Below are 25094 nucleotides of genomic sequence, written 5' to 3' on the forward strand. Positions count from 1 at the left end.
AGGGGTGAGAATTCCTGAGGTTTGAGGTGTGATGGACTGTTATCACCTGGGAAGAGTAAGCTTCCTCTCTTTAGAGGCTGCAACTCCTTTGGTCGCAGTGAGCCTTCATTTCAGAGGAAGTAGCCTGAGGGGGAGGGGTGTTGCCTAAGCAAATCAGGTTTCATTCAAAAGGCTGAAATCTCTAGGCTCATAAAGCCCAGGCATCCTCCATTTATCTTAAGAACAAGCCACGATAAGAGTTAGGGCAGGTCAGACTGGGTGTTTCTCTGTGGCCCTCTCCCTAAAGAGTTCTAAGGGCAGATTTGGTCTGAATGGATATTGCTGGTATCCTTTTCTTCAGCACCTACTGGCACAAAAATGTCCATAGCCTGTCTACCTTTAAGCTTGGTCCCGCCTGCTCCAAACAGATAAACCCTAGCCGGGTTCTGGTCTTCTTTCCAGAGCCACTTCAGGAAGGGAAGAATGACTAAAACAAACACATAATCTCTCTTCCTCATAGGCAGGAAGGGATTTTAGCCAAGAATGCAAGGTGTGCCTGGTGGCCTTTATACCCAGCTGCACAGATGCTCGCTCCACGCATGCACACAGCTTATCTACTTGGGTAGAGGTGGTAATGGTGTGTCACACTGGCCAGAGACCAGGAAATAATTGAGTTGACAAGCAGCCAGGTCATAAGGCACATATGTCTCCGCAAGCAGTGTGGCTGGCTGCTCCTTTACAAAAGCACACCAAGTAATACGGGAGGTCACAGTGCCTTCCTTTCGATGCCCCTTGGCTAGTTCCAGGGAAGGTCTGCTAGCAACATTCTGACTTTCCTAGCAATCTGTCTGTTGGTTCTTTCAATGGAAAACCCATTTACAGCGCAGCTGTACCACTTCCTAACTGTACACCTAGCAGCTGTGTCGTTTAACTTCTCTGCACCTCATCATATTTCTCTTATTAGCATATTTCTCTTATTAGCAATATCTCTTTCATAGACTTATTAGGAGAAACAAATATCTAACAACTTTTTTTTCCACAGTAACTGGCCCATTGTGTCAACTTTTTTGTTTGTTTGTTTGGTTGGTTTTTCAAGACAGGGTTTCTCTGTGTGGCCCTGGCTGTCCTGGAAATAGACCAGGCTGTTCTTAAACTCAGGGGTCCACCTGCCTCTGCCTCTGGAGTGCTGGGATTAAAGATGTGCCCTCCACACCCAACTGTTCATTTTTTAAAAAATTTATTTAAATAACATTTTTTCATTTACGTACTGACTGCATGTGTGTTGTCATCATCATGGTCGTTTCCCCCCACCCCCACTTCCCATCTATTCCTATCCCCTTCCATTACCCCAGTTCTCCACTCAGAAAGGGGCAGGCCTCCTCCCATGGGCTTGAACAAAGCTTGGCACATCAAGTTAAGGCAGAAACAAGCTCCTCCCCAGGTGCCAAGGCTAGGCAAGGTAATCCAGCATGGGGAACTGCTTCCCAAAAGCCAGCTAAGTGCCTGGGACAGGTCCTGATTTCACTGTAGGAGCCGTACAAAGAGACCAAGCCACACAACTGTCATGCATGCAGAATAACCAGATTGGTGACTACCCTCACTGTCATCAGAGATACTCTGTCCAGTAACTGATGGAAACAGATACTGAGACCCACAGCCAAGTGCTGGACTGAGCTCCGGGCAGGAGTCTTGCTAAAGAAAAGCAGGAGGAGTTGTATGAGCCAGGGGCATCATGAAGGAGGAACCCACAGACAAAGCCGACCTGAGCTCATGGGAGTTCATGAACTCTGGACCACCAGTTGGGGAGCCTCCATGGGATCGACCTAGGCCAGCTGTTAATTTTTTAACAGCTATTTCTGAGAGAGAGCCTTTTCTCTTTTGGCCGTTTCCAATTGGAAACATCTCTTCATACTTGACATTTCTTAGTGTTCAGGTTGTACTGGAACATGGCAAAAGGAAGAGGGGAGCCAAGCAGAGCAGAGGTGGTCAGGCAGGAATGGGGGTGTTGGAAACTCACACCCCGTATCCTCCCTCCTATGTCGTTGCCCTTACATTATGCAATATGGCTTGATTATCCGATATGGCCTTCTATACAAGGTGCAAAAGGGAATCTGAATTCTACTCTATCTCCCAGGAAGTGACTCTAGGTTCTAACATACCTTCCCTTTCCCAAGTCCTCATGTGCTTGCCCTTTAGCTCAGATCCTACTAGCCCAGGCCTGCCACCTTGATGACGTGCTTAGCAAAGATCAAGAAGGAAGGCAGATCACTGTTGCCAGAGGACGTCATGCTAGCAGCAGCTAGGCAGCATACCACCACTTGGCACTTAGAGGAAATGCTGTTTGAAAAAGGTCAAAGGGCAGATCCAGAATCGAACTGTCGCAGGCATCTGACCTCGAAGGACTTTTGGGCTTGTGAGAAAGGGATGTGAACCACAGGACCTGGAAAGAGGACACAGGGGAGAGGAAGCCCGAGCTTTCCTGTTGTCTCTGCTGTGAAAGTGCTGACAGCACGTTGCTGGTGGTCGGGAACCTTCTCCATCCATCACTAGTTCTCTAACCCACAAAACAGGAGTGTGAATGGAGCATTAATACAGTGCTGTATACAAAGCACGTGACCTAAGGGTCTGGCATACAATAAGTCCAAGGTAGATGGCATTAGCCATGATTAACTTATGCACACCTCCTGGAGGCCAGTGAGACTCCTCGGCTCTCTGTAACTCAAGCTTTCCTGCTGTTGCTGATGTTGTCACCTCTCTAAATGACCCATCGTGAGAGTCCATGGGTGCGTGTCGGTCATTGCCACAGATGGTAAAAGAGATGAAACGTGGCAAGCAGGCCGGAGTGATGATGGGCAGGCCACTGTCTTTGTAGTGACTGCAGGGCAGCACCATTTAGACATGCTAGCATGGGCTTGTATGTTATTATTATTTGTTCATCGTTGATGCCTCATCAAAGCTGTGTGAAATTTTAAAAATGCTTTCTGAAAAAAAAGTTTTCTGATAAAAGTCTTGCTTTGCTGCATGGTTGCATTTAATTATGAAAAGAAGAGTGAATACGGGTCATGGAAATATGGGTATGAATTCATCCTGTCATGTATACAAGATCATTTGCACCATCTCCCTTACTTTAAAAAGTAGAGTTGAGAGTTTAAGGTATTAAATGAATTCTGTATCCAAAGGGCAGGATTTTAGAGACCTGTAGACACAGTCTCTTGACCTATTACTTCCCCATCATTACCAGGGCATAAAACAATTATAGAGCCATTGTTTTTGAAATGTAAGGAAATGATCTGTGTGGAGGATTCTCAGATAACACCACCTCTAGCTGAGTCTCTTCCTGTCTTTGGCACTTACCTCTGTCTGTTTCCAAAAGAGTCAGTAATGAGAAAATTAATAGTTCCTGTTTTTCCCCTCTGAGGGATTCCCACAGACTGTGTGCTCCTGCATGGAGCACATGTGTAGCCATGATTACAGTGGTTTGATTCTTGATCTCCTTTATGGTCCAAAGAATGGCCTTGTAATACTGCTACATAAAGATATTCCTCATTTACCTCACCAGCTCCAAGGGTCAGCTCTGAGAGCACAAAACCTGGGTAATCTACTAAGCAACTTAAAAAGATTCTCTTAACTAAATCAAGTTCCAAATCCTGTGTGAATTTTAAAGAGAAAGTCAAGGGCTAGAGAGATGGCTCAGAAATTAAGAGCACGGTTGCTCTTCTAGAGGACCTGGGTTCAAGTCCCAGCATCTACAAGTGACTGTAACTGCAGTTAGTTCCAGGGGAACCCACACATCCTGGCCTCCATGGGCACCAGTATGCACACAATACACAGACATACATGCATGTAAAGAGAAACTTTTTCCTTGCAAGAAGCCTTCCCGCCAGCCTGGTTCTAGAGCCGCATCAGTCCCAAATAAACACACAGGAGGCCAAACACCCATACACATAAAAGTTTAAAAATAAATAAAAAGGCATAAAAAAGCATTTGAGGAAACACCATCCTTCCAAATATAGTAATTGATCAAGATTCAGCAAATTCTAGAATGTTCCACACTAGACTAAATGTTTCCCAATCTGTAATTTAGATGCAATATTTGGTATTTCCTTCTTTGTTTAAAACCAATAATAATCACTGCAGCAACATCTCAGTCAGGCAGCAATATATGCCAGATAGCAAGACAAATATTTTCTCCTGAGATCTCATTTAATTTTCATAGTATTTGCAAAGTAAATATGATTTCTCTCATTTTCTTGATAAAGATACTGAGACTCAGAATCGAAGTTACTTGACCTTGGGGGGCATTTGACAATCTATTTCAAGCTTCATGAAAGCAGGGAGAGGTTGTACAACTGGTTCTTCTATTAGGTCAGCAGGTTCTACCTGGCCAGCACTTCGAAGCAGGCAGCTGGCTGGAATTTTGAAGACACAGCCCACTAAAGCTTACTAGGTTAAGGAAGGCACCTGTCCCTACTCTCCCTGACAACTCCTCTACGTCTCTGTAGAGAACCATGTCTTCTGGGCACATCTATTCTTTGAGAGTGTCTGTTTCCCCCACTCATCCTTTTTTTTCCTGGTCTGAAATCCTGCCCTTTTTTCTGGCTCCCTCTACAGCCCGTGTGATACAGGCTTGGAAGCTGTTAGACACTGAGAAGAGTCTGTGTGACTCTGAGTGCCCTACTGTTATGTTAGCACATGGTTCCTGGGGTTACGTTTTTGTCAGCTGAGAGCACTAAAAATAATGCTGGATCTGAGCTTGGTTGCACAAACCCAGAGAAAATATTAGTCTTGACAGTGACTAATGGCCATAATAATGGTTAAAACTCATAAAATTCTGTTAGGGAAATCTCTCCCAAACCAATTTATATTCAAAAGACAAAAGCCATTTTTCTTCCTTACAATAATAAAATAGAAGATATAATAGCTCTAGATGTATTATCCGATTTATCAACCGCACCCTTGCTATACAGTATTAATCCTCTGTGATGCATTAGGAAATTGAAGTCACCCTTCACTGTCAGACACCATGCAACAGACAGTCAGATACAGATTTCTATACTGTGCTAGGGTACCATGTTAAAAACAGAAGTTTACTCACTAGCTTTAGTGCTGACTGTTTTTACTACACTTAGTAAGAGATGAGACTTTGCCACCACTTGGGCAGGCTGAAGACAACACTGGTGTTCTGAGCCCACTTCCAGAGAGATGCAGTCAAGGCATGCCTCATACCCTGTCAGTGCTTGCATGGTTCACTAGCTTAGATGCCATTGGAGGCTTGACTTGTGCTGTTTGTCGGTCCCATGTTAGTGTTAGCCCAAGAGGATTGGAGCGAGTGTTCACTGCGATGAGTCCCCAAACACCTTTCTAGTCATGATGGCATTTCTTAGGTGTGTGCTTCCCCGTGCCTGCTAGCTGACACTTAGCAAGGCTCCCTTATACTACCTAATTACTGTTTGCCTTTCCATCCAATAAATCAGTGTTTGTTATGACAGCCACCAGCTGAAAAGATAATAACTATAATCCTTGGGCATAGCTACAGGGCTGTCTTTCCTGCTCCTTATTGGAGGGTGAGTGTTCTGTTGTGCTGTACTGATGCCCAGTGTTAGATGGGTTTTCCCTTTCATCTTTGAGATGAGCATGCTACTGTTCCTCCTGGGCATATCCGAAACCTGCTCTTTAAAGTCATCCTGCTGTAATCATGGACGGACGAGGACCAAGGGAGTTACTTGAAGGTGAACTTTCGTTCATATATAAAGTGATTGTTCAGGCTGTGCTTGGTAGCATTGTAGTTAGAGTGTAAAATGTCCCCTGTAAGGTTCATGTTTTGAAGCCCTTCATCACCTGTTGATGGGGAACCATTAAGCGGTGGGGAGCTGTGCTGGAGGAGATGGGTGCTGAGGGTGAGGTTCAAGCTTTCAGGTTTTATCCCTCCGTCCTGCCTCCTGTCAGCTTTCTGCTTCCTGACTCCCACGGCAATGTGACCTCACTCTCTGCCATAATACCTTTCCTGCTACGAGGCTCTATATCCCTTCCTAAACTCTAAACCAAAATAAACCCCTTTTCCCTTATTGCTGTCCATCAGATCCCAGCAATTAGAAAAATGGCCGACACAGTGGTGGGTAAACATGGAGACCATCAAAGAAGAAGATATGACCTAAGGGACCAGCAGGCCACTTTAGTGACAGGCAACAAAAGTAGATGTTGAGCAACAAAACGTTTGAAAAGGAGAGTTTGTGGGGGAGGTCTGGTGGGCTGAAGGGCAGGGTGACGGATCAAGCAGCCAGTCTCAGAAAGAGACTGAACAGCCCTGCTTGGAGCTTGCAGCTTCTAAGCACCACCGTCATAGAGAATGAACAGAGCCAATTCCCAGGAAAGGAGCTTTGCAGTGACTGGTGGTAGACAGCGGCCACCAGTCAGTCATCCTAAGACATCTTTTCCAAATGAGTCTTAAGTAAGACCCAGAAAGCACTAACCACAAAAGAAAATAACCAGTACATTAGATCACATTTGAATTGAAAGGGCCTGTTAACTGAAAGCCATCCTATTAAGAACGTTAAAAGCGAACCAGCGTGTAGGAGGAAATGTTGCCAATAGGTGTATCCGACAAGCAGCTCACGTGTAGAACATAAGTAAACTTCTGTGAACCAGCAGGAACACAGCAAACAAACAAAAGCCTTGTAAAGATAATGTCATGGGGGCTGGAGAGAAGGCTCAGTGGTTAAGAGCACTGGCTGTTCTTCCAAAGGTCCTGAGTTCAATTCCCAGATCCTACCTAAAGGTGGAAGGAGAGAGCCAGTGCCATGGAATTGTCCTCCACATACATGCTGTGGTGTGCCTGTGCCACAATCACACTCTCTTAATAATAAATAGTATTTCAAGAGGCACTTCATAAAAGAGAATAGAACATGCAACTGGGTGCTATGTAACCCTTGTTAGCTATCAGGGAAAGCCAAATACATCTACAATATAATGTACTGCGTAGGTATCCTCATAGCAAACGTGAAAATGGCAGCAATATCAAATGTTAGCAAAGATACAGACCAACAGAACACTTAGACCCTGTGGGTGGAACTATAATAATTTGATGCAGTGACTTTGCATGCTGGATGACAGACCAATCCTGTTTAGCATACTTAAATAATACATCTTCCTGTGTACCAGAGTATGTACAAGAACATGCACTGGGGCACCAGCTATACTCATGAGAGTATAGAAACTATCAAATCTCTATAAACACTCCGAGGGAGGGATAAACTGCCGTATCCACGCATTTGAATACAATTCAGAAATGGTCACATATCACATGCAACGGTGTGAATGAATTTCATGAACATAAGGACAGTATGCTGTCTGGTGTTGGGTAAAGCCTTCCTGCCAGCCTGGTGACAGAGCCGCATCAGTCTCAAATGAACACACAGGAGGCTATATTAATTATGAAGCTGTTGGCAGTTTGTTTGGTTTCTTACTGGCTATCTCTGACTTAAGTATTTACTCCATAATTGTTAATCTAAGTATTTCTCTTACCGAAGAAAGGGTCCGGACTTCTTACCCCTATGGCGGCTACATCGTGGCTCCCTGTGTTTCTCCTTCCCAGAGTCCTCCTCAACTCCTAGTCCCACCTATCTTGCGTCCCTATTGGCCAACAATGCTTTATTCAACAATCAATAAGAGACAGATTTACAGAATGGCATCTCCCATCAGTCTGGTTTTACTTACATAAAGTTCAAAATCACACAAGCCGCTGTATGATGTTTATAGTCATGTGAGAAGGGGGCAGTTGATGGAAGGAGTGGGACAAAGTGAAGCCTTCGTGAGTGATGCCTTTGTTCTGGCTCTGGGTCCATTGATGTCTTCACGAAATGCATTAAGCCTTAAACACAGGTGGAATTTATGTTCTTTTTTCTCTGTGCTTAATGTTTTAGTAAACTGTTTGCAAAAAGAAAAGGAAAAGCTGGGCATGGTGCTATAGGTCCATAATCCCAGCACTTGGGAGGTGACATCAGGAGGAACTCTATTAATTTGAGACTAGCCAGGGCTATGTGGTAAGTTCCAGGCCTACCTAAGCTAAACGGTGAGAATGTGTCTTTTTAAAAAAGGAACAAAAAAAAGGGAGGGGGGGAGGCAGGGACTTGAAGAGAAAGGCCAAACTGACAGTGTCTGGGTTTGAGTCCTAAATTCTGTGGGTTATTTGTTAAAGGAGCAGGGTTATTAGATGGATTCAGTAACATAATCCACACATAGTACTTAAAACAGTGCATTAAAAAGTGAACAAATATAATACGTAATCGTGTAATGACTTGCCCCAATGAGATGTGCTGGTGGGCTAAGTAACTAAGGGCCAGGCATTCCTATTAAGAATATTCCAGCTGGGCGTTGGTGGCACACGCCTTTAATCCCAGCACTCGGGAGGCAGAGGCAGGCGGATCTCTGAGTTCGAGGCCAGCCTGGTCTACAAAGCGAGTTCCAGGACAGTCTCCAAAACAATACAGAGAAACCCTGTCTCGAAAAACCAAAAAAAAAAAAAAAAAAAAAAAAAAAAGAATATTCTGAAACTCTGGAATATTCTAAAATCCAAAGCTTTTTCAGACATCTCTTTAGGAGTAGACAGTTGACCTGACACATGCTCAAGATATTTAAAAATATATAAGACTGCATTGGGGCATGTGAAATAGCAATGAATTTTGTGTTAAAACTTGGGTCTAATTTCTAAGCTATCTCTGTGTATTTACCAATATTTCAGAATGAACATTTCTTGGCTCAAGTGTTTTATTTTAACCTGTAAAGAAGCCTGGCCCTGGGGTGAGGTTAGAATCATCATCAGTAGTGAGGAGTCAAATAGCAAACAAACAGTTGCCTCCATAAGAAAACATGGGCGGTGGTGGCGCATGCCTTTAATCCCAGCACTCGGGAGGCAAAGGCAGGTGGATGTCCGTGAGTTCGAGACCAAGCCTGGTCTACCGAGCAAGTTCCAGGACAAGCTCCAAAACAATACAGAGAAACCCTGTCTTGAAAAAAAAAAGAAAACACTAGGACCTCCAGATTAATCATACTGATAAGGAAAATATGAATTTGGAGCTGGAGAGATGGTGCAACAGTTAAGGGCATTTGCTATTCTTGTAGAGGACTTGAGTTTGGTTCCCAGCACCCAAGCTTAAGAGGCTCACAATCACCTCTAACTCCAACTCCAGGGGATTAAAATGCCCTCTAGCCTTGAGGGGCAGAAACTCTTGAAGGCAGGCATACATACACACACACACATGAATAAGTAAGCAAATCTTTTTTTAAGATTTAATTTATTATGTATACAGTGTTCTGCCTGCATGCCAGAAGAAGGCACCAGATCTCATTACAGATGGTTGTGAGCCATCATGTGCTTGCTGGGAATTGAACTCAGGACCTCTGGCAGATCAGCCAGTGCTCTTAACCGCTGAGCCATCTCTCCAGCCCAGTAATCAAATCTTTTAAAAACAAAATAGAAGCAGAGAGGTGGTGGTTCCACCACTTGGGAGGCAGAGGCAGATGTATCTCTGTGAGTTCAAAGCTAGCCTGGACTACAGAGCTAGTTCTAGGAAAGCCAAGGCTACCAAAGGAACCCTTTCTCAAAAAAAACAAGGAAGTGGGGCTGGAGAGATGGCTCAGAGGTTAAGAGCACTGGTTGTTCTTCCAGAGGTTCTGAGTTCAATTCCCAGCAACCACATGGTGGCTCACAACCATCTACAATGAGATCTGGTGCCCTCTTCTGGCACAGAGGCAGACATATAGGCAGAACACTGTACACATAATAAATAAATAATTAGGAAAAAAACAAAAGAAACTAACTTCAAAAAAGGAAGGAAGGAAGGAAGGAAGGAAGGAAGGAAGGAAGGAAGGAAAAAAAATACAAATTCAACATAAGGAGTGATCACCACTGCCCTGAATAGAACTCCTGGGGTGGTTATAGAAGTAGGTTAGTGTCACCCTCAGGGGACTGATTGAAAGGACGTACAAGGCCTCTTGTTTCTCACAAAGATTCTGAGGACATGACTGTGTACAGCTGTGAATATCTATATGCATCTCTCTGTCTTCTACTTCAGCTTCATGAAGAGGATGATTTTGAAACTGACTGGAAACTTTTGCTCGAAGACGAGTTGCCTAAGCTAATTTATTCTTCACCCATAGACCATGAAAGCTCTCCTTCTTGTCTTGAGGATGAGTTAAGTCAGAGCCCTATAGTGTTTCATGTTACCTCATCAGCTCACTGGGGACAGTGACAAATTGGGACAGATTCTTCCTGTGTTGAGATTTGAAGCCTCTCCTGAGGCTTCACTTTGTTCGTGGAATGACCTCGTGCCGTTGTGAATGGACCTGTCACGGTGTGTTAGCTTGGAGGTGCAATGACTCAACCATTGGGGCAAAGGGCACTTCTGCTTATCAGTGCTATGGCTTGCTGCTTGTCCCCATACCGCTCTGGTGGCTTCCTTTTCCTGTGTTTACTCACAGGCACACCTGCAAGTCAGCCCAGAACCTGATCCAGTATATATTAGCTTAGACTCTAATAGAGCATTTAATGAGGAAAAACAGCACAAAAGATAGAATTGCATGCCAAAGCCTTTGCCTTCAAGTTGTTTGTGGTCAGGGAATAAAGTATCTTGTATTTCCCCTACTCAGTTCATATCATTTCACATTCTCATCCCATTTATACCTCCTCTCAGAAGAGCATTCCATACAAAGCAGGCTAAAAGCCATTTGACCCAGTATCTCCCCAACAGAAACCATCCGTTTATAACCTGTATCTTCCTCTTCTTCCCACCACTTGTGGCCATTGCTGGCAGTGCCTTTTGTTAACTATAATTTCAGAAAGAGCTACTTATTAGATGTCCATTCTATGCTAGGCCCTGGTCCACATTATCTCTAGCTGTTACCACATGGCTTACAAGGCGTCCTTTCATAAGTGAGGGCCTGGAGTTTGGCAAGTGGCACCAACTTCCCTCACCCACAGCCCGTGCACGGCACAATAGCAGCCCCCATCCTGTTCCATGTCTCATGTGCCTCCCAGAGCTGTGTGAGGTGTTTGCTCCGAGGATTCAATCATGCCAACACCCATCTGCCATCAGTTTGTCAGGTGTACATGTGCAAAGCTACACAGTTGGCCGAAGTGAGGTTGGCACTGTGGTCTTTGGCATCATGGGTGTGTACTTCCTTTCCTGGGTCTAGTTTGACTGGGATGTCAGTAAAGAGGCAGGTGAGCCTTGCATACAGATTCTCAGCTTATATTTTAGAAACAGTATTCAACAGTAGTAGCCTGCTATGCCATCATAGGGGCACCACACCCATGCTTCTATCTATATTAAAATCTTAGCTGCACCTGAGCCTTCTAATCTCTGCAGGAAGAGCCCTCTGAGGAAGCTGTGCTATTTGGGGCCTACCTCACTAGGCCGGCTCTGTCTGAATACCTGTCGATAGCTTCTGTTCTCAATGCTTGCTGACGGGCATCCCATGCTGGTTAAGATGGGTATTGCTATGAGCTGGGCACAAAGCCGGCAACTCACAAGTCAATGCTCTTCATGGATACTTCAGGAGGCATCTGCTGCATTCTCTCATGTCCTATTCTGCTCTCTAACTGTCTCATAAACCTCTCAGACTGGCACAGCCTCTGTTGGGACCACAGGACCATGTCATAGGTTAGGGCTCAAGTTGTGTCAAATGAGCAGGGAGGCTGGAAACTAGCAAGTCACTGTTGGTTTCCTGGATGATTCTCCCCTAACAGTGAATTACAACGGGCTTTTCTCTGACTTCTCCTCTCTGACAACTCGCTAGCCAGGGTGGGAAATGAAGAGCATGGCAAGCAAGCCGTGTGTAGTGTGACCAAGGCATATAGGTCATCATTTAACTCTGCTTGCAGGGTTAACAACTCTAATAGGCAGGCTATGGAGTTCACGGTGACTTTCCCAGTAGTAACTTTCTAAGGCTGCCTTTCAGATTCCAGCAGTGTAAGCCGATGCAGTTGAAAGTTGTGGTCTAGAGTAGACATGTCTCTGACGCTGGTATGAGGAACGGAGACTGGAGTTAAGCTCTTATTTCCAGCTGGGTGCTTTGTTTTTGTAGACTAGGAAGTCATTCTTCTGGAGAGTCACAAATCCTTTATTGTTCATTTCCTCTTTCCCAAAGGGACAGATGTGTCTCGTGCTTGCTAGAGGTTCCAGTGGGTTTTGTCCATGGCTCTCGTGTCCCCACCAAGGGCCCATTCAAAGTCACTGTCTTGTCCAAATAAACATTGTTTTTTATTTTCTAATGACAGGTTCCTGGAGAGATGGATCACTTTCTGCATATATTGGAACTGTTTCAATATTTAATATACATGGCAATAAACATCACAATTTTTATCATCTTATATTGATTATGAAGGTTAGAAACACTGGGGGGAGTGGGGGGGTTCGAGGCAGAGTTTTTCTGTGTAGCCCTGGATGTTTTAGAACTCACTCTGTAAACCAGGCTGGCCTCACAGATACCCACCTGCCTCTGCCTCCTGAGTTGCTGAGATTAAAGGTATCACCACCACTGCCCTGCTTAGAAACATACTCTTGAACTGAAAGACCATCCAGCTTCCTGTCAGGGTGTGCACCTGTCCTCCCAGCACTTGGAAGACTAAGGTAGTAATAGACTCTTGTCTCAAGGGGTCAGGGAACATTGGAGAGATGGCTCAATGGTTAAGAGCACTGGTTGCCCATAACTCTAGTTCCAGGGGATCAGATACCTGACCTCTGTGGGTACTAGGCATGTGGGCAGCATCCATACACACATGCAACCAAAACACTACTGCACATAAAATGAATCTTTAAAAACAAACAAACAAAAAAATCCTGGGGCTGAAGAGATGGCTCAGTGGTTAAGAGCAATGGCTGCTCTTCCAGAGGCCCTAGGTTCAATTCCCAGCACTACATGGCAGCTCACAGCTGTCTGTAAATCTCGTTCCAGAGGATCCAACACCTTCACACAGACAAAACACCAATGCACATAAAATAAATAAATCTTTTTTTAAAAAAACCTGTTATGTAGCATGAGATTTTAAAAAACAACATTAAAATGTATCCCTGTGTCCTATTCGGGTCTCACATCCATTTTTCAGTGTATTAGATAAGTTATTATTATCTTTTAAAGGAGCAGACTGAGCCTCAGATATCAAGAAAGGTGCCAGCTGTGGTGGTGCACACCTGTAATCCCAGTTCTCAACAAGTAGAGATAGGAAAATCAGAGTTCACCACCTCACCTACCAAGGGAGTTCAAGGCTAACCTGGACTACATGACAGCCTGTCTCATCCCGCTTTACCCCTCCCCCCACAAAAGAAAACAAGGAAGTTGCATGAGATTGCCTACTCCTGGTAACACTAGGCTGTAGCCTGCATGCTGTGTATAGGAGAGTACTCTGACCAGAGGCTGCCTGTAAATTCACTTCTGTGGCTCAGATTTCAGCTTCCCTACTTGTGTGACTTTCTCTGATCACTGAAACTCTATGCTTTAGTGTCTCCCATCCCTAAAATATGGTTGCAGTAGGGCCTGCAGTAGGTGTCTCTCAGGGTTAAACCAAACCATTTGGGTTCGTCACGGGACGGAATACCTAGCATGCAGTAGCACGTGTTTAGTGAGGATTAGGTTGATTTCTCCTGTCACATGTGCAAAGGTGAGGTGACAGGTACCCACCTACCACTCTGCTATGTGTTTAGCTGCGAAAGAGATTCCAGCTGATCCCTAGGAAATGCCCCAAGTATAGGGCACAAGGCTACTGTTTTGAAGAGTAGATGGCAGTCTGTTTGTCAACATGTCACAGTGTGTCACAGCTGGGCAAGACGCCTTAGGTTTGAAAATAGCGGCCCGGTCACATTACCTCGTCTCGGTCTACTCAAGCCCCTGTCTCTAAATGTCAACTGGGATCACATTTACTTCATTAAACCAGCCCAGCAATAGCACCTTCCCTTTATCCAGTATCATACTGGATTACTTTTCATATCCTATAGATCCCACAGAGCTGGCCAAATACTGCACATACATACCACAGCTGATACTTTAATGGTCCACCCCCGCTGAGTGTAGCTGATGTGTCTGTTAATAGCCTGATCGGGCACTGCCAACAGCGCCTCTTCTTTTTCTGTCTTTGCACTGCTTGTTTTTGAGTGTTGTCCCATGGAAATTCTCATCCAATGTTTATTTCATTTTGATATTTGATATAGGCTCTCATGTAGCCCAGGCTGGCCCTGGCCCTGTAACTAAAGCTAGCCTTAAACTGCTGCATGTTGCTTCCTAAATAGTGGGGTAATAGGTATGTTGTCACCATGCCTGGCAAGCAGACTCTAAAACTGCATTTGCAGAATAACACCCACACATGTGCTTATGGGTGTTTGTATTTAAAAACTACAGCTTGAATATAGCATGCTGTGATGGTGATGTTGATCATCTCAAACAGCAGCAAGATTTGGGTGTTTGTCATTATCTGTTTGTGATGCTGCAGCTCCCAAATATTTTATAGTGTGTTGACTGATCTTAGGCCAACTTGACACACAAACTAGAGTTATCCAGAAGAGGGAAACTTAATTGAGAAAAAGGCCTTCATAAGATCCAGCTGTAAGGCATTTTCTTAATTAGTTATCAATGGGAGAGGGCCCAGCCAGTTGTGAGTGCTTCTGGGCTGGTGGTTCTGGGTTCTATAAGAAAGCAGCCTGGGCCTGGAGAGATGGCTCAGAGGTTAAGAGCACTGGCTGCAATTCCAGGGATCTTGAGTTCAATTCCCAGCAACCACACTGTGGCTCACAACCATCTGTAAGGAGATCTGGCGCCCTCTTCTGGTGTGCAGGCATACATGGAGGCAGACCATATATATGAGGTATGGTCGAGAATCTTGTCAGTTTGTTATTTTATTTTTATTATTTATTTTGTGGTGTTTGGCATTAAATCCAGGTTCCTGTGCAAGCAGGTTAGCAAGCACTCTACCACTGAACTACTCCCCTGCCTTTGGTTTTATGAGACGGGTTCTCACAGTTTACCTCAATTGAACCCTCCATGTGTTCCAAGAGCCAGTGTTCCAAGTGTGTGCTACCACACTCCATCTCAAGGCAGTGTCCTAGCTTAGACTGGAGCATTTGCATGTCTTTGAGTAAGGTCATTCAAGATTTCCAAAGGAACCTCTGTTGGAGTCATATACATATATTATATTTGTGGATGGAGGCCCTTGCTCTGCATTCTCTAGTCCTAATGAGCAGTTATGAAGCTGTAATCCAAAGGAATAGGAGAGAGGTGCAGAGCATGCAAAGCGGTGCCCCCGACACACTCACTGCATTGCTCGTTATGCTAATGTGGTCTTTCTCTGGACCTTTCGGGAACCGTAGGACTTTACTGAAAGCAACAGTAGAAGCCTGTTTGTTGAACATCAGATGTAAACATTTAACTCAAAACACACTTGCAGGAAAGCTAGTGATGTTGCAACACGGGCTATAGCCACATCGGTTTCCCCTTCTTGCCATTGCTGTGTGTTCATTAGGCACTAGGTAACTAGCCAAGAAAAAACAAGTGTTCTGTCAGGTTACATAACCCATGACCCTGGCTGCAACTATAGCAACTATTTATTTGGGTCACTTTCATAGTTTCCACAGAACTGGAGGGCTAGTTTTCTGACCTTATGGGAAGCAAAGAAGGGAATGGTGAAGCCAGCTTTGTTAGATCCCAGGCATCAGAGAAAGCTCTAACAGGGTGTTAGCCTTGTCACCAGGGAATGAAGGCATTTGACTGAATGAATTATTGCCCAAGTAAGTAGAGGCATTTAAGGGAATAATAGATCTTATTTGCGACGAGTACTTTTCCTTCTGGACTGACAGCCAAGGCCATTTTTCTGACTATCATGGCCATCTCTTACAAAAGGACGGGAGGAGGCGCTTTCTGTATGTGTCCATTTGAACCCGTGCCAAGTATGTGAGCCACGCATGCCTAGTGCTCCAAGTTAGCTTCCCCCACATGTTTGATCCTGTTTCTTCAAAAGCTCCATTATGTGTTTCTAATATCCAATTTGTTGACAAATAGACTGCATTTTTCTAGAAGTGCCAAGCTTAGTAGATGTCTTAGTTAATCTTTTACAGCATTAAAGAAGCAGATATCTAAAGGAAAATTAGCAAAATGCAAGTTTTGAAATGTCTTCCGTCCCACAGGGAGTCATGCAGCAGTTTCTTCATCTAGTTTAGGGACTTCTCATCTGGACCACTGTCCTTACACCTTTGCAGCCTCCTAGTACCTTGGGGATAATGGAAACTTGGGGCCTTTGCCTTGTCTAAAGTGTGTGTGTGTGTGTGACTGAACAGTGCATCATGCCATAGATTCTTGTCGTTCTTTGTTAACAGTGGCCTCGTAGGTGTTGGCGTCTGCATATATGAAATGCAGACATTTGTGCACTTCATAATGCTCATCACTTTTGAGGGTTTATTTTTAATAATTATGGAAAGATTTAGGCTTATAGGATCTTTACCTATCTCTCTTTCCTTCCTTCCATTCTCTTTGCTTTTCTTTTATTAGATTAATAATAATGTAATTTACAACATACTTTCTTTCCTTTTTCCCTTCTTTAACATTTCTGAAGTAATTATATACATCTCCTATTACAATAACATTTATTGACTTTGGGCCAGGTGCTTGCTCCTCCCTGTCCCTCTGCCCCCCCTCACTCCTTCCACCCAAACTGGTGTTACTGGCATATAGATGCTGGGAACTTACCCTGGGTCCTCACTGAGCCATCATCTCTCCAGCCCCCTTCTATCCTGTTGTTTTGAGACAAGGTCACGCACTGACCCTGGAGCTCACTGATTTGACTAGACTGTGGCCACTGAGCTTTTCAGTGATCTAAACATTGCTATGATAAACATCCCCTCTGTACATTGTGATAAGCTGGTTATGTTCTCAGGTAAATGCATTCAAGAATTCTTGAGTGACTTTTAAAAGGAAAGTGTGTGTGTGTGTGTGTGTGTGTGTGTGTGTGTGTGTGTGTGTGTGTGTTTTGATGGCTGTGGATATAGTTCTAATGTCTAGAACTTTAAATAACTTGGTTTTGAAAGGAATTTATTCTAAGAAAATGATCTTTACTAGAGACAGCCCTTTCTTCCTTTTTTAAAATTTTTTTAAAAAATTTTTGTCTCAAGAGAAGATGAAGGGGCCTATTTTGTGGACAAGGTTTCCAACAGAAGGGAATCCCTTGGCAAGAGTATAAACAGCTTTGGCAGAAAGCCACCCTCCAAAGGGACAGGGCTCAGCTTGTCTTAAGCCAGTGAGTGAGGATGAGTTCAAGGCAGAAGGATGTCACTGGGAACAGCAATGGCCAGCAAGGGACTGTATGGGTGGAGGCACTGTATTACAGGGAGCCACTGCATTGAGATTCCATGAACTGTGTGACTGCTCACTGTATTTTACATGGACCACAATGTTCTCCTTAGCTTTCGGTACAAACACAATAATGTTTAATAAATGTATAAGGTATAAATACTATAAGCTTAGGTTGTTTTCTTCCCACTTTCCTTTTTCCTTCAGTAAATAAGAAATAAATCAATTCTGCATCTAAGAAAGCACATCTTAAGACTCATTTCTGCAAGGCTACAAATACAGAGAGCTCTTTTTGCTCATTGTATTCTGGGGTGGCTCTAGATAGGTATGTATTCAGACTGTTTATCTGTCTTTTCAAAATGGGAGTGTGTATGGTGTGTGTGTGTGTGTGTGTGTGTGTGTGTGTGTGTGTGTTAGAGTTGTTATACTGTTGTCTATCAAGAATTTCCCTACAGTTTTGGTGTAAGTCCTGGGATTTGAAGTCAGATCCTTGAGCTTACAAAGCAAACATGTCACTGAGACCTTCTTTGTCCTCCAAACATCCTTTTTTATTCTCCCCTTTGAGACAAAACTTTGCTGTGTAAGCCTGGCTGGTCTGATTCTTTATAGCCAAGGCAAACCTCAAATTTATGTCACTCCTCCTGCCTCAGTCTCCAGAGTACTGCAGTTCCAGGTGTATGTCACCATGCCTGGCTTTCAAAATGATCCTTTTAATTAAGGAAATTGCCATCTGTTTGAATGGATTTCTTGGCAGAATGGATAACAAGTCAGCCACCCCGTCCATGTGTAATTACGTGTGCAATTGTGTGTAGCGTTGGTGTTCAGTGTAGTTTTATGTGAAATGCATGAAGGATTAGTGAGACAGTCATAAAACTCAAGTGTCTTTCCAGTTGACCCAGAGTGAGTGGCATCACTCACTCACACACACACTCACATACACGCACACACACACACAGAAACGTTGATCTGTGCCATGCCCAAAACTTCTTCCTCGTCCAGGCAGTAAACCTCTGAGTATCTACTATGTGCCTGATGTGTTGTATCTGTTATGCATCTAAATCCATTCCTGCTAAAAGCCTGTGGTCCCTTCCCCACAGCTTCCTCATACACTTAGGGACGTATGCTACACAGCAAGTTTGGACCATTGGCTTATTAAAACCCAAATCTGTTATTTCCTTCCTTGAAGGCCCTGTTAGGGCAGAATTTTATTTGTAATAACCTTTTAAACTATAAAGAACATAGACCTGGAGATGGAAATTTTAGAGAAAAAAGAGAGAGATTATCCTATGATCATTTCCTTGGATTACTACAAACTTGCAAACATTGGCATGGTTAGGAATTATTCCACTTTACACTTAAATTTCTTAACAGTCGCCTGTTTACCGCTCTAAAGGCAGTGGAACCTGGGAGACTGGAACCTAAAACTGAAGCAGACTAAAGTCTCATGCAATAACCAACTTTATTCAGAGCATCAGACAATTATGCTCTGAGGATTAAGCCTGGTCAAATGAGTAAAGTCCTCGTGAGGTCAAGGCGTGTGCCGTCACAAGGACAAGCCACACATAGAGAAAACATTGTCTTTCATAGAGGCAATATGAATTGACAACAGCTGAAATAAACTCGCTCCTTTATCCACCTGGAAACACAGTCCAAGAACAACTCCACATTTTTAGAGAAACTGAAGTCACAAGATTCTTGTCTTGTATTCTTGAAGCTTTCTCACAAGCACTAAGAATCCCCCTCATGGAAGTCCATTTTTTGGACCGTGTTCTGGCCAGTGACCAAATTGTTCACCAGTATGAATTTATTACATGCACATTGAGGGTGCTCACATTTTGTCATTCACTCTTATTGATCATATTTGTGCCATAATTATTTTAAGGCTATGCACTGTCATTAAGACTGACAGAATATAGTTTGTTTTTAAAACATCAGTTTGTATCACTTTACATAGGAGAGTCATTTCAATGTTTATAAATTAGTACCACACTCAGAACCAAGTGCAGAAAACATCTGTTACACTCATTAGCGCATCTGCTCTGACAAAGCCGTCACATTCTTACTGCATTTAATGTGGCAGCACCTCCCACATGCCACTGCAAGATCATGAGACTTGCGCTCTGAGTATTCGCTTTATGCACTTGAGACACGTAATAAGCTGCTTGGGGATTCTCTGGGTTCTAGAGAACATTCTAGTAACCTTTGCCGCCCCCTTGCTTCAGTTTCCTTTAAGGTCCTGCGTGGCAGCTCCTCATTCGGGTCTTTTCCTTTTCCTTTCAGACAATTCCTCCTCCCTCCAGGAAGATGAAGAAGTAGAGACGGAGGCTATCAGTTGGCGGGCTGGCAGTCCAGCCATGAATGGGCACCCCGCTGCTCCACCAGTGACCACTGCTCGTTTCCCCAGCTGGGTCACTTTCGATGACAATGAAGTCAGCTGCTCTTTGCCACCACCAGTCACCTCTCCCTTGAAGCCTTCCAACATGCCCCCTGTTACAACTGCCGTCCCAGACGTACCTTACAACTCGACTGGGTCATTTAAGAGGGACCGTCCCAAGAGCACATTGATGAACTTCTCCAAAGTTCAGAAGCTGGACATCTCCCCCTTGAACCGCCCACCTTCTGTAATCGAGGCACCGCCCTGGAGGGCCACCAATCCTTTCCTGAATGAGACCCTCCAGGATGTACAGCCCTCCCCTATCAACCCGTTCAGTGCTTTCTTTGAAGAGCAGGAGCGGCGCTCCCAAAACAGTTCAGTTTCCAGCACCACAGGCAAAAGCCAAAGAGATTCTCTCATCGTCATTTACCAGGACGCCATCAGTTTTGATGATTCAGGCAAAAGCCAGCCCCACCCTGATGCTATTGAAAAGCTCAAACAACTCCAAATTGACGATCCTGATCGTGTTGGCAGTACCACCCTGCCTGATGATGACCCCATAGCCTGGGTTGAACTAGATGCTCACTCTCCCGCCTCAGCTCTGTCTCAGCCCAGGGATGGATGGCCAATGATGCTGAGAATCCCCGAGAAGAAAAACATCATGTCCTCTAGGCACTGGGGGCCAATCTACGTCAAACTGACAGACAGCGGTTACCTTCAGCTGTATTACGAGCAGGGCCTAGAAAAACCTTTCCGTGAGTTCAAGCTGGAGATCTGCCACGAGGTTTCAGAACCCCGGCTCCAAAACTTTGATGAGAATGGGAGGATCCACAGCCTAAGGATAGACCGCGTGACTTACAAGGAGAAGAAGAAATACCAGCCCAAACCGGCCGTGGCCCACACAGCAGAGAGGGAGCAGGTGATTAAACTGGGCACCACCAACTACGATGACTTCCTGAGTTTCATCCGTGCGGTTCAGGACTGTCTCATGGATTTACCCGTGCTGTCCATGGACTTGAGCACGGTTGGCTTAAACTACCTCGAAGAGGAGATCACGGTGGATGTGAGAGACGAATTCTCTGGCACGGTAAGCAAAGGAGACAACCAGATCCTGCAGCACCGCGTCTTGACGCGAATCCACATCCTGAGTTTCCTCTCTGGGCTCGCCGAGTGCCGCCTGGGCCTCAACGACATCCTTATCAAAGGCAACGAAATCGTTTCTCGTCAGGACATCATGCCCACCACCACCACAAAATGGGTCAAGCTCCACGAGTGCCGTTTCCACGGGTGCGTGGATGAGGACGTGTTTAACAGTTCCCGGGTTATTCTGTTCAACCCTTTGGACGCGTGCCGGTTTGAGCTAATGAGGTTTAGGACAGTGTTTGCTGAGAAGACCTTGCCCTTCACACTCAGGACGGCGGCGAGCATCAATGGGGCAGAGGTAGAGGTACAGAGTTGGCTGAGGATGTCTCCTGGCTTCTCTTCTAACCGGGACCCTCTCACTCAGGTTCCCTGTGAGAATGTGATGGTTCGCTACCCGGTGCCCAGTGAGTGGGTGAAAAATTTCCGCAGGGAAAGTGTTCTTGGGGAGAAGTCTTTGAAAGCCAAAGTGAACCGGGGGGCAAGTTTTGGCTCGGCTGGTGTCTCTGGCTCTGAGCCTGTCATGAGAGTAACTCTGGGAACTGCCAAGTATGAGCATGCCTTCAACGCCATTGTGTGGAGGATAAACCGGCTGCCTGACAAGAACTCAGGTAGGTAGGGATTCCCTGGAAGACAACCCCTAAGGCTGCTTAAGAGCAGGGGTCAGTCTTATCTATGCCTGGGCAGCATTTCATTATGTCGTGTGATGGAAATGGTGGCATCAGGGAAAGGAGAATAGGAGACTAGAAAATCTGCATGTAGTAACAACCACAGTGACCTCATATGTGTGTGTCAGCTGTTCCCCAACTTACCATTCCTCATCTCCCATAAAATGTATTATACGACTCAGCTGAGCAGCTCTCCAGGGCCAATTCTGAATTGTGGGTGCGCATATGCATGAGTGTGTGTGTGCAAAGGCACGTGTATGTGAACGCACGCATGTGTAGAGGCCAGAAAACGTCATCAGATGTCACTGCTAGGGTACTAGCCACCTTGTTTGTGAGAAAGGGTCTCTCACTGACCTGGAATTTAATTGGCTGGTCCGTGAGCCCTAGTGACCCATCTATCTTTGTTTCCCCAGTTGTGGTTTGTTTTGTTGTCGTTTTAGTTCTTTGACTACTTTGTGTGTGGCTGTTTGGGCTGCATGCGCATCTGTGCACCGTGTGTTCACAGAAGTAGGAAGAGTGTTTCAGACCCCACAGAACTGGAGATCCGGTGGATTGTAACTCACCTTGTGGGTAGCGGGAATAGAACCCAGGTCCTCTGCAAGAACAGCCAGTGCTCTTAAGCTCTGAGGCATCCCTCCAGCCCACCGCCAGCTTTGGGATCCTATGCCGGCACCACCACACCTCACTCTTTTACATTAGTTCCCGGGATCAAATGCAGGACTTCTATTAACGCGTTACTCATCGAGCCATCTCTCCAGCACCTTCAAGTTCTGTTCTTCTGGAACTCGTTAAGTGTTAGCCGTGTTAGCTAGAAGCAGTTCATTCCCAGATGAACGAGTGTGGGTTCTGAAGAGGAAACGTTATCTCCTTCACGAAGGTGAAAGAGCCAGTTCCTATCCAATCACACACACGTGTATGCGAGAAGTGAGCCTCTGCAGTTAGCTACTGTCAGTCATAGTATCTCCAGACCCAGGGTTGGGTTTGGGACTCTTGGTGGAAAAGAGACTAAACATCCAGGGTATCAAGGTCCAAAGGGCCAGAGTTCCACCAGACAAAAAGCAGAGAAAGAAGTGTTTGGTTTAAACAAGCAAACTTCCCAGACTAACTGTCCTGCCCACAGCTGGCGACTGTGCTGCCGTGTCTGAGGGAGTCCAGAAGGCGCTCACTAGCAAGACTTTAGGAGTGACAAAACAGGACAGCAATAACCAGCTATCATGGTTTATTTTCTGGATTGTGTCTACGTGACCTCAGTGACCTGCGAAGAGCCTGTGGTCCCACAAGCCTTTAAGCCACTTGTCTTGTCTGTAACATACTGTGCCCATCTGTTAAGGAAAAGCGGATTAGCTAGTCAGGCGAAAGGAAGAAGGAAAAAAAGAACCACTGACTTGAAATCCTGGTTGAAACGCCATGCCCATGCTTGCTTGTATTACCACTGCTGAATTATTACACTGTGTTCGGGGTGTTCTGCTACAAGTGTGGAATGGCTACATTATCATATCTCAAATGGAATTTGATGAGATAGCAAGAGGCCATGCAGTCTAATCAACTCTCAGGCTGCCCGGGGAGTAGGCAAACACCGGGCACTCTGTGTCTGACACTGGGTGTAGCAGTGCGAGCCAAAGAGACAATCAGATCTCTGTGCTTCCACACTGACAGGGTTTTTAAAGCAGGCTTCCTCACTGAGCTTGCCTACCCATTGCTCAGTACTGTGTTCTCCTGGTGCTCCTGTGCCGGCTGCCTTGGCCGACCAACCATCAGGGCCCACCTCACCCAACAGTGGAAACAAGAAGCCCTGAGTTCTCCTTTGGCACAAGTACCAGGCTTCCAAACTGGGATCTTAGATGAAAGAGTAAAATCTAAGAGATGGCGTTACTCATCCTGAAGTCACAAAAACACAGACAGGGGTCTCTTCTCAGTACCACAGGTCTCCTTCATCAATAAAGCCAAGTAGATGCATCCCTCAAATAATCTCCACCATGGGAACAAGATTTGTAGTTTCCCAAGGTATACAGATAATCTCAAAGTGACTTGAAATATTTGCAAGTACTGTGTGATGGATTTTAGTTATATGCAACAAGGGCTGACCTTAAATGGAAGGGAGGGGGCGGGTCTTCAAGCAGGTTGTTGAACTAAGGGAAGGTTAAACACCACACATCAGAAAAGAGAGCTCTGGAGCAGCGCTAGTCACAGAAACCAATAGTTGTCTCCTCGGTATAGCCACGGAGGCAATTTTTTATCATCATTTTTGGTCCTTGGACCACTTGGCTCAAGTTGACAGGTGACCAGAGCAATCAAGATGCAGAGACCATGAAGTGTGCTGCTTACTGGCTTGCTCCTCATGGCTTACTCAGCCTACTTTCTCATAGAGCCCAGGACCACTATCCTAGGAATGGCATCATCCACAATGGGCAGGGTCCTTCCCCATCAATCACTAATTAAGAATATGCCCTATAGGCTTGCCCACAGTCCAGTCTTATAGAGGCATCTTCCCAATTGAGGCTCCTTCCTCTCTGGTGACTCTAGCTTGTGTCAAGTTGTCATAAAACTAAACAGTACAGCTGGCAATCCTTGCCCAGCTTCTCCTTCCTATTCACAAACCAAAGAGCTGGTGATGAACTATAGATTACAATCCATTTTCTGAGTTGGTTGTATAGGTCTTACTCTTGGTAAAATGCCATTTTGGGGGGCGGGTGGTGTTTGGTTTATTTTCAAGACAGGGTTTCTATATAGCTCTGGCTGTCCTGGAACTCACTTTGTAGACCAGGCTGGCCTTGAACTCACAGAAATCTGCTAACCTATGCCTCCCAAATGCTAGGATTAAAGGTATGCATCATCATTACCTGGCTAGTAAATTGCTTTTTACAGATTGTTTTTTCATTATCGTGAAAGAGTCTGGATCCCATCAAAGGCACAACAGACTAGTCCCTCCGTATACACTGTCCCCTGGTCCTACATGGGGACACGCATAGTCTGCAGAACACATTAAGAGATGAAACATTCGGTCCTGCATAAGTAACTTATTTTTTCTGGGATTCTGGTTCTTATTGCTCTAGGTAAAGAGAAAACACATAAAAGAAAAAGTCAATCTGAATTTTAATGCTAAATTTCATCAAGAAAGACAAGTTAACATATATAGAGAGAGACTTACTATTTGTGTTATCATGAATTAAACTATACCAGCTCTCAAACTGTTTTGCCCCACCTATCCACCACCTTTATACCCCTGTGAGTTCGAGGCCAGCCTGTCTACAAAGTGAGTTGAGACTAGGAATCCAGGACAAGATGTGGCTTGCAGAGTTTCCTGTGAATGAATACGTTTAGAGACAATCTGCAAGGGAGTCATCTTTTAAAAAGAGGAATGAGTTCTCAGTATTCCAGCAATGTCAGTTAAAGCTAATTAGATCAAAACAAGTGTTCAATTCCTATTGGAGTTAAGAGGCTTTGTGCACTGTAGTGAGCAAATTCCATAGCAGTATCCCAAGTATTTAGAATTCAGTGAGATCTGATCTTTATTGTCAACTCTGCTGCTTAATGGCAGTGTGACCTGGGGCAATTTACTTAACCCCTTTGGAGAAATCTAATTTTTCTCATCTATGAAGTAGGATTAT

The 25094-nt window shown here is 44.8% G+C and overlaps 1 protein-coding gene across 3 annotated transcripts in view; it reads left to right on the plus strand.

Moving 5' to 3' along the window:
• Ston2 (stonin 2) overlaps positions 1-25094 on the plus strand; it is a 151083-nt gene that overhangs the window by 114720 nt on the left and 11269 nt on the right. For all 3 annotated transcript variants that reach the window (XM_005068435.4, XM_021226226.2, XM_021226224.2), the window contains one exon: positions 19585-21429. In XM_005068435.4, the coding sequence (XP_005068492.1) occupies positions 19585-21429 (1845 nt within the window). The remainder of the gene's footprint in view (positions 1-19584; positions 21430-25094) is intronic.

This window comes from Mesocricetus auratus, unplaced genomic scaffold, assembly GCF_017639785.1.
Source record: "Mesocricetus auratus isolate SY011 unplaced genomic scaffold, BCM_Maur_2.0 Super-Scaffold_15014, whole genome shotgun sequence".
NCBI classification, from domain to species: Eukaryota; Metazoa; Chordata; class Mammalia; order Rodentia; family Cricetidae; genus Mesocricetus; species Mesocricetus auratus.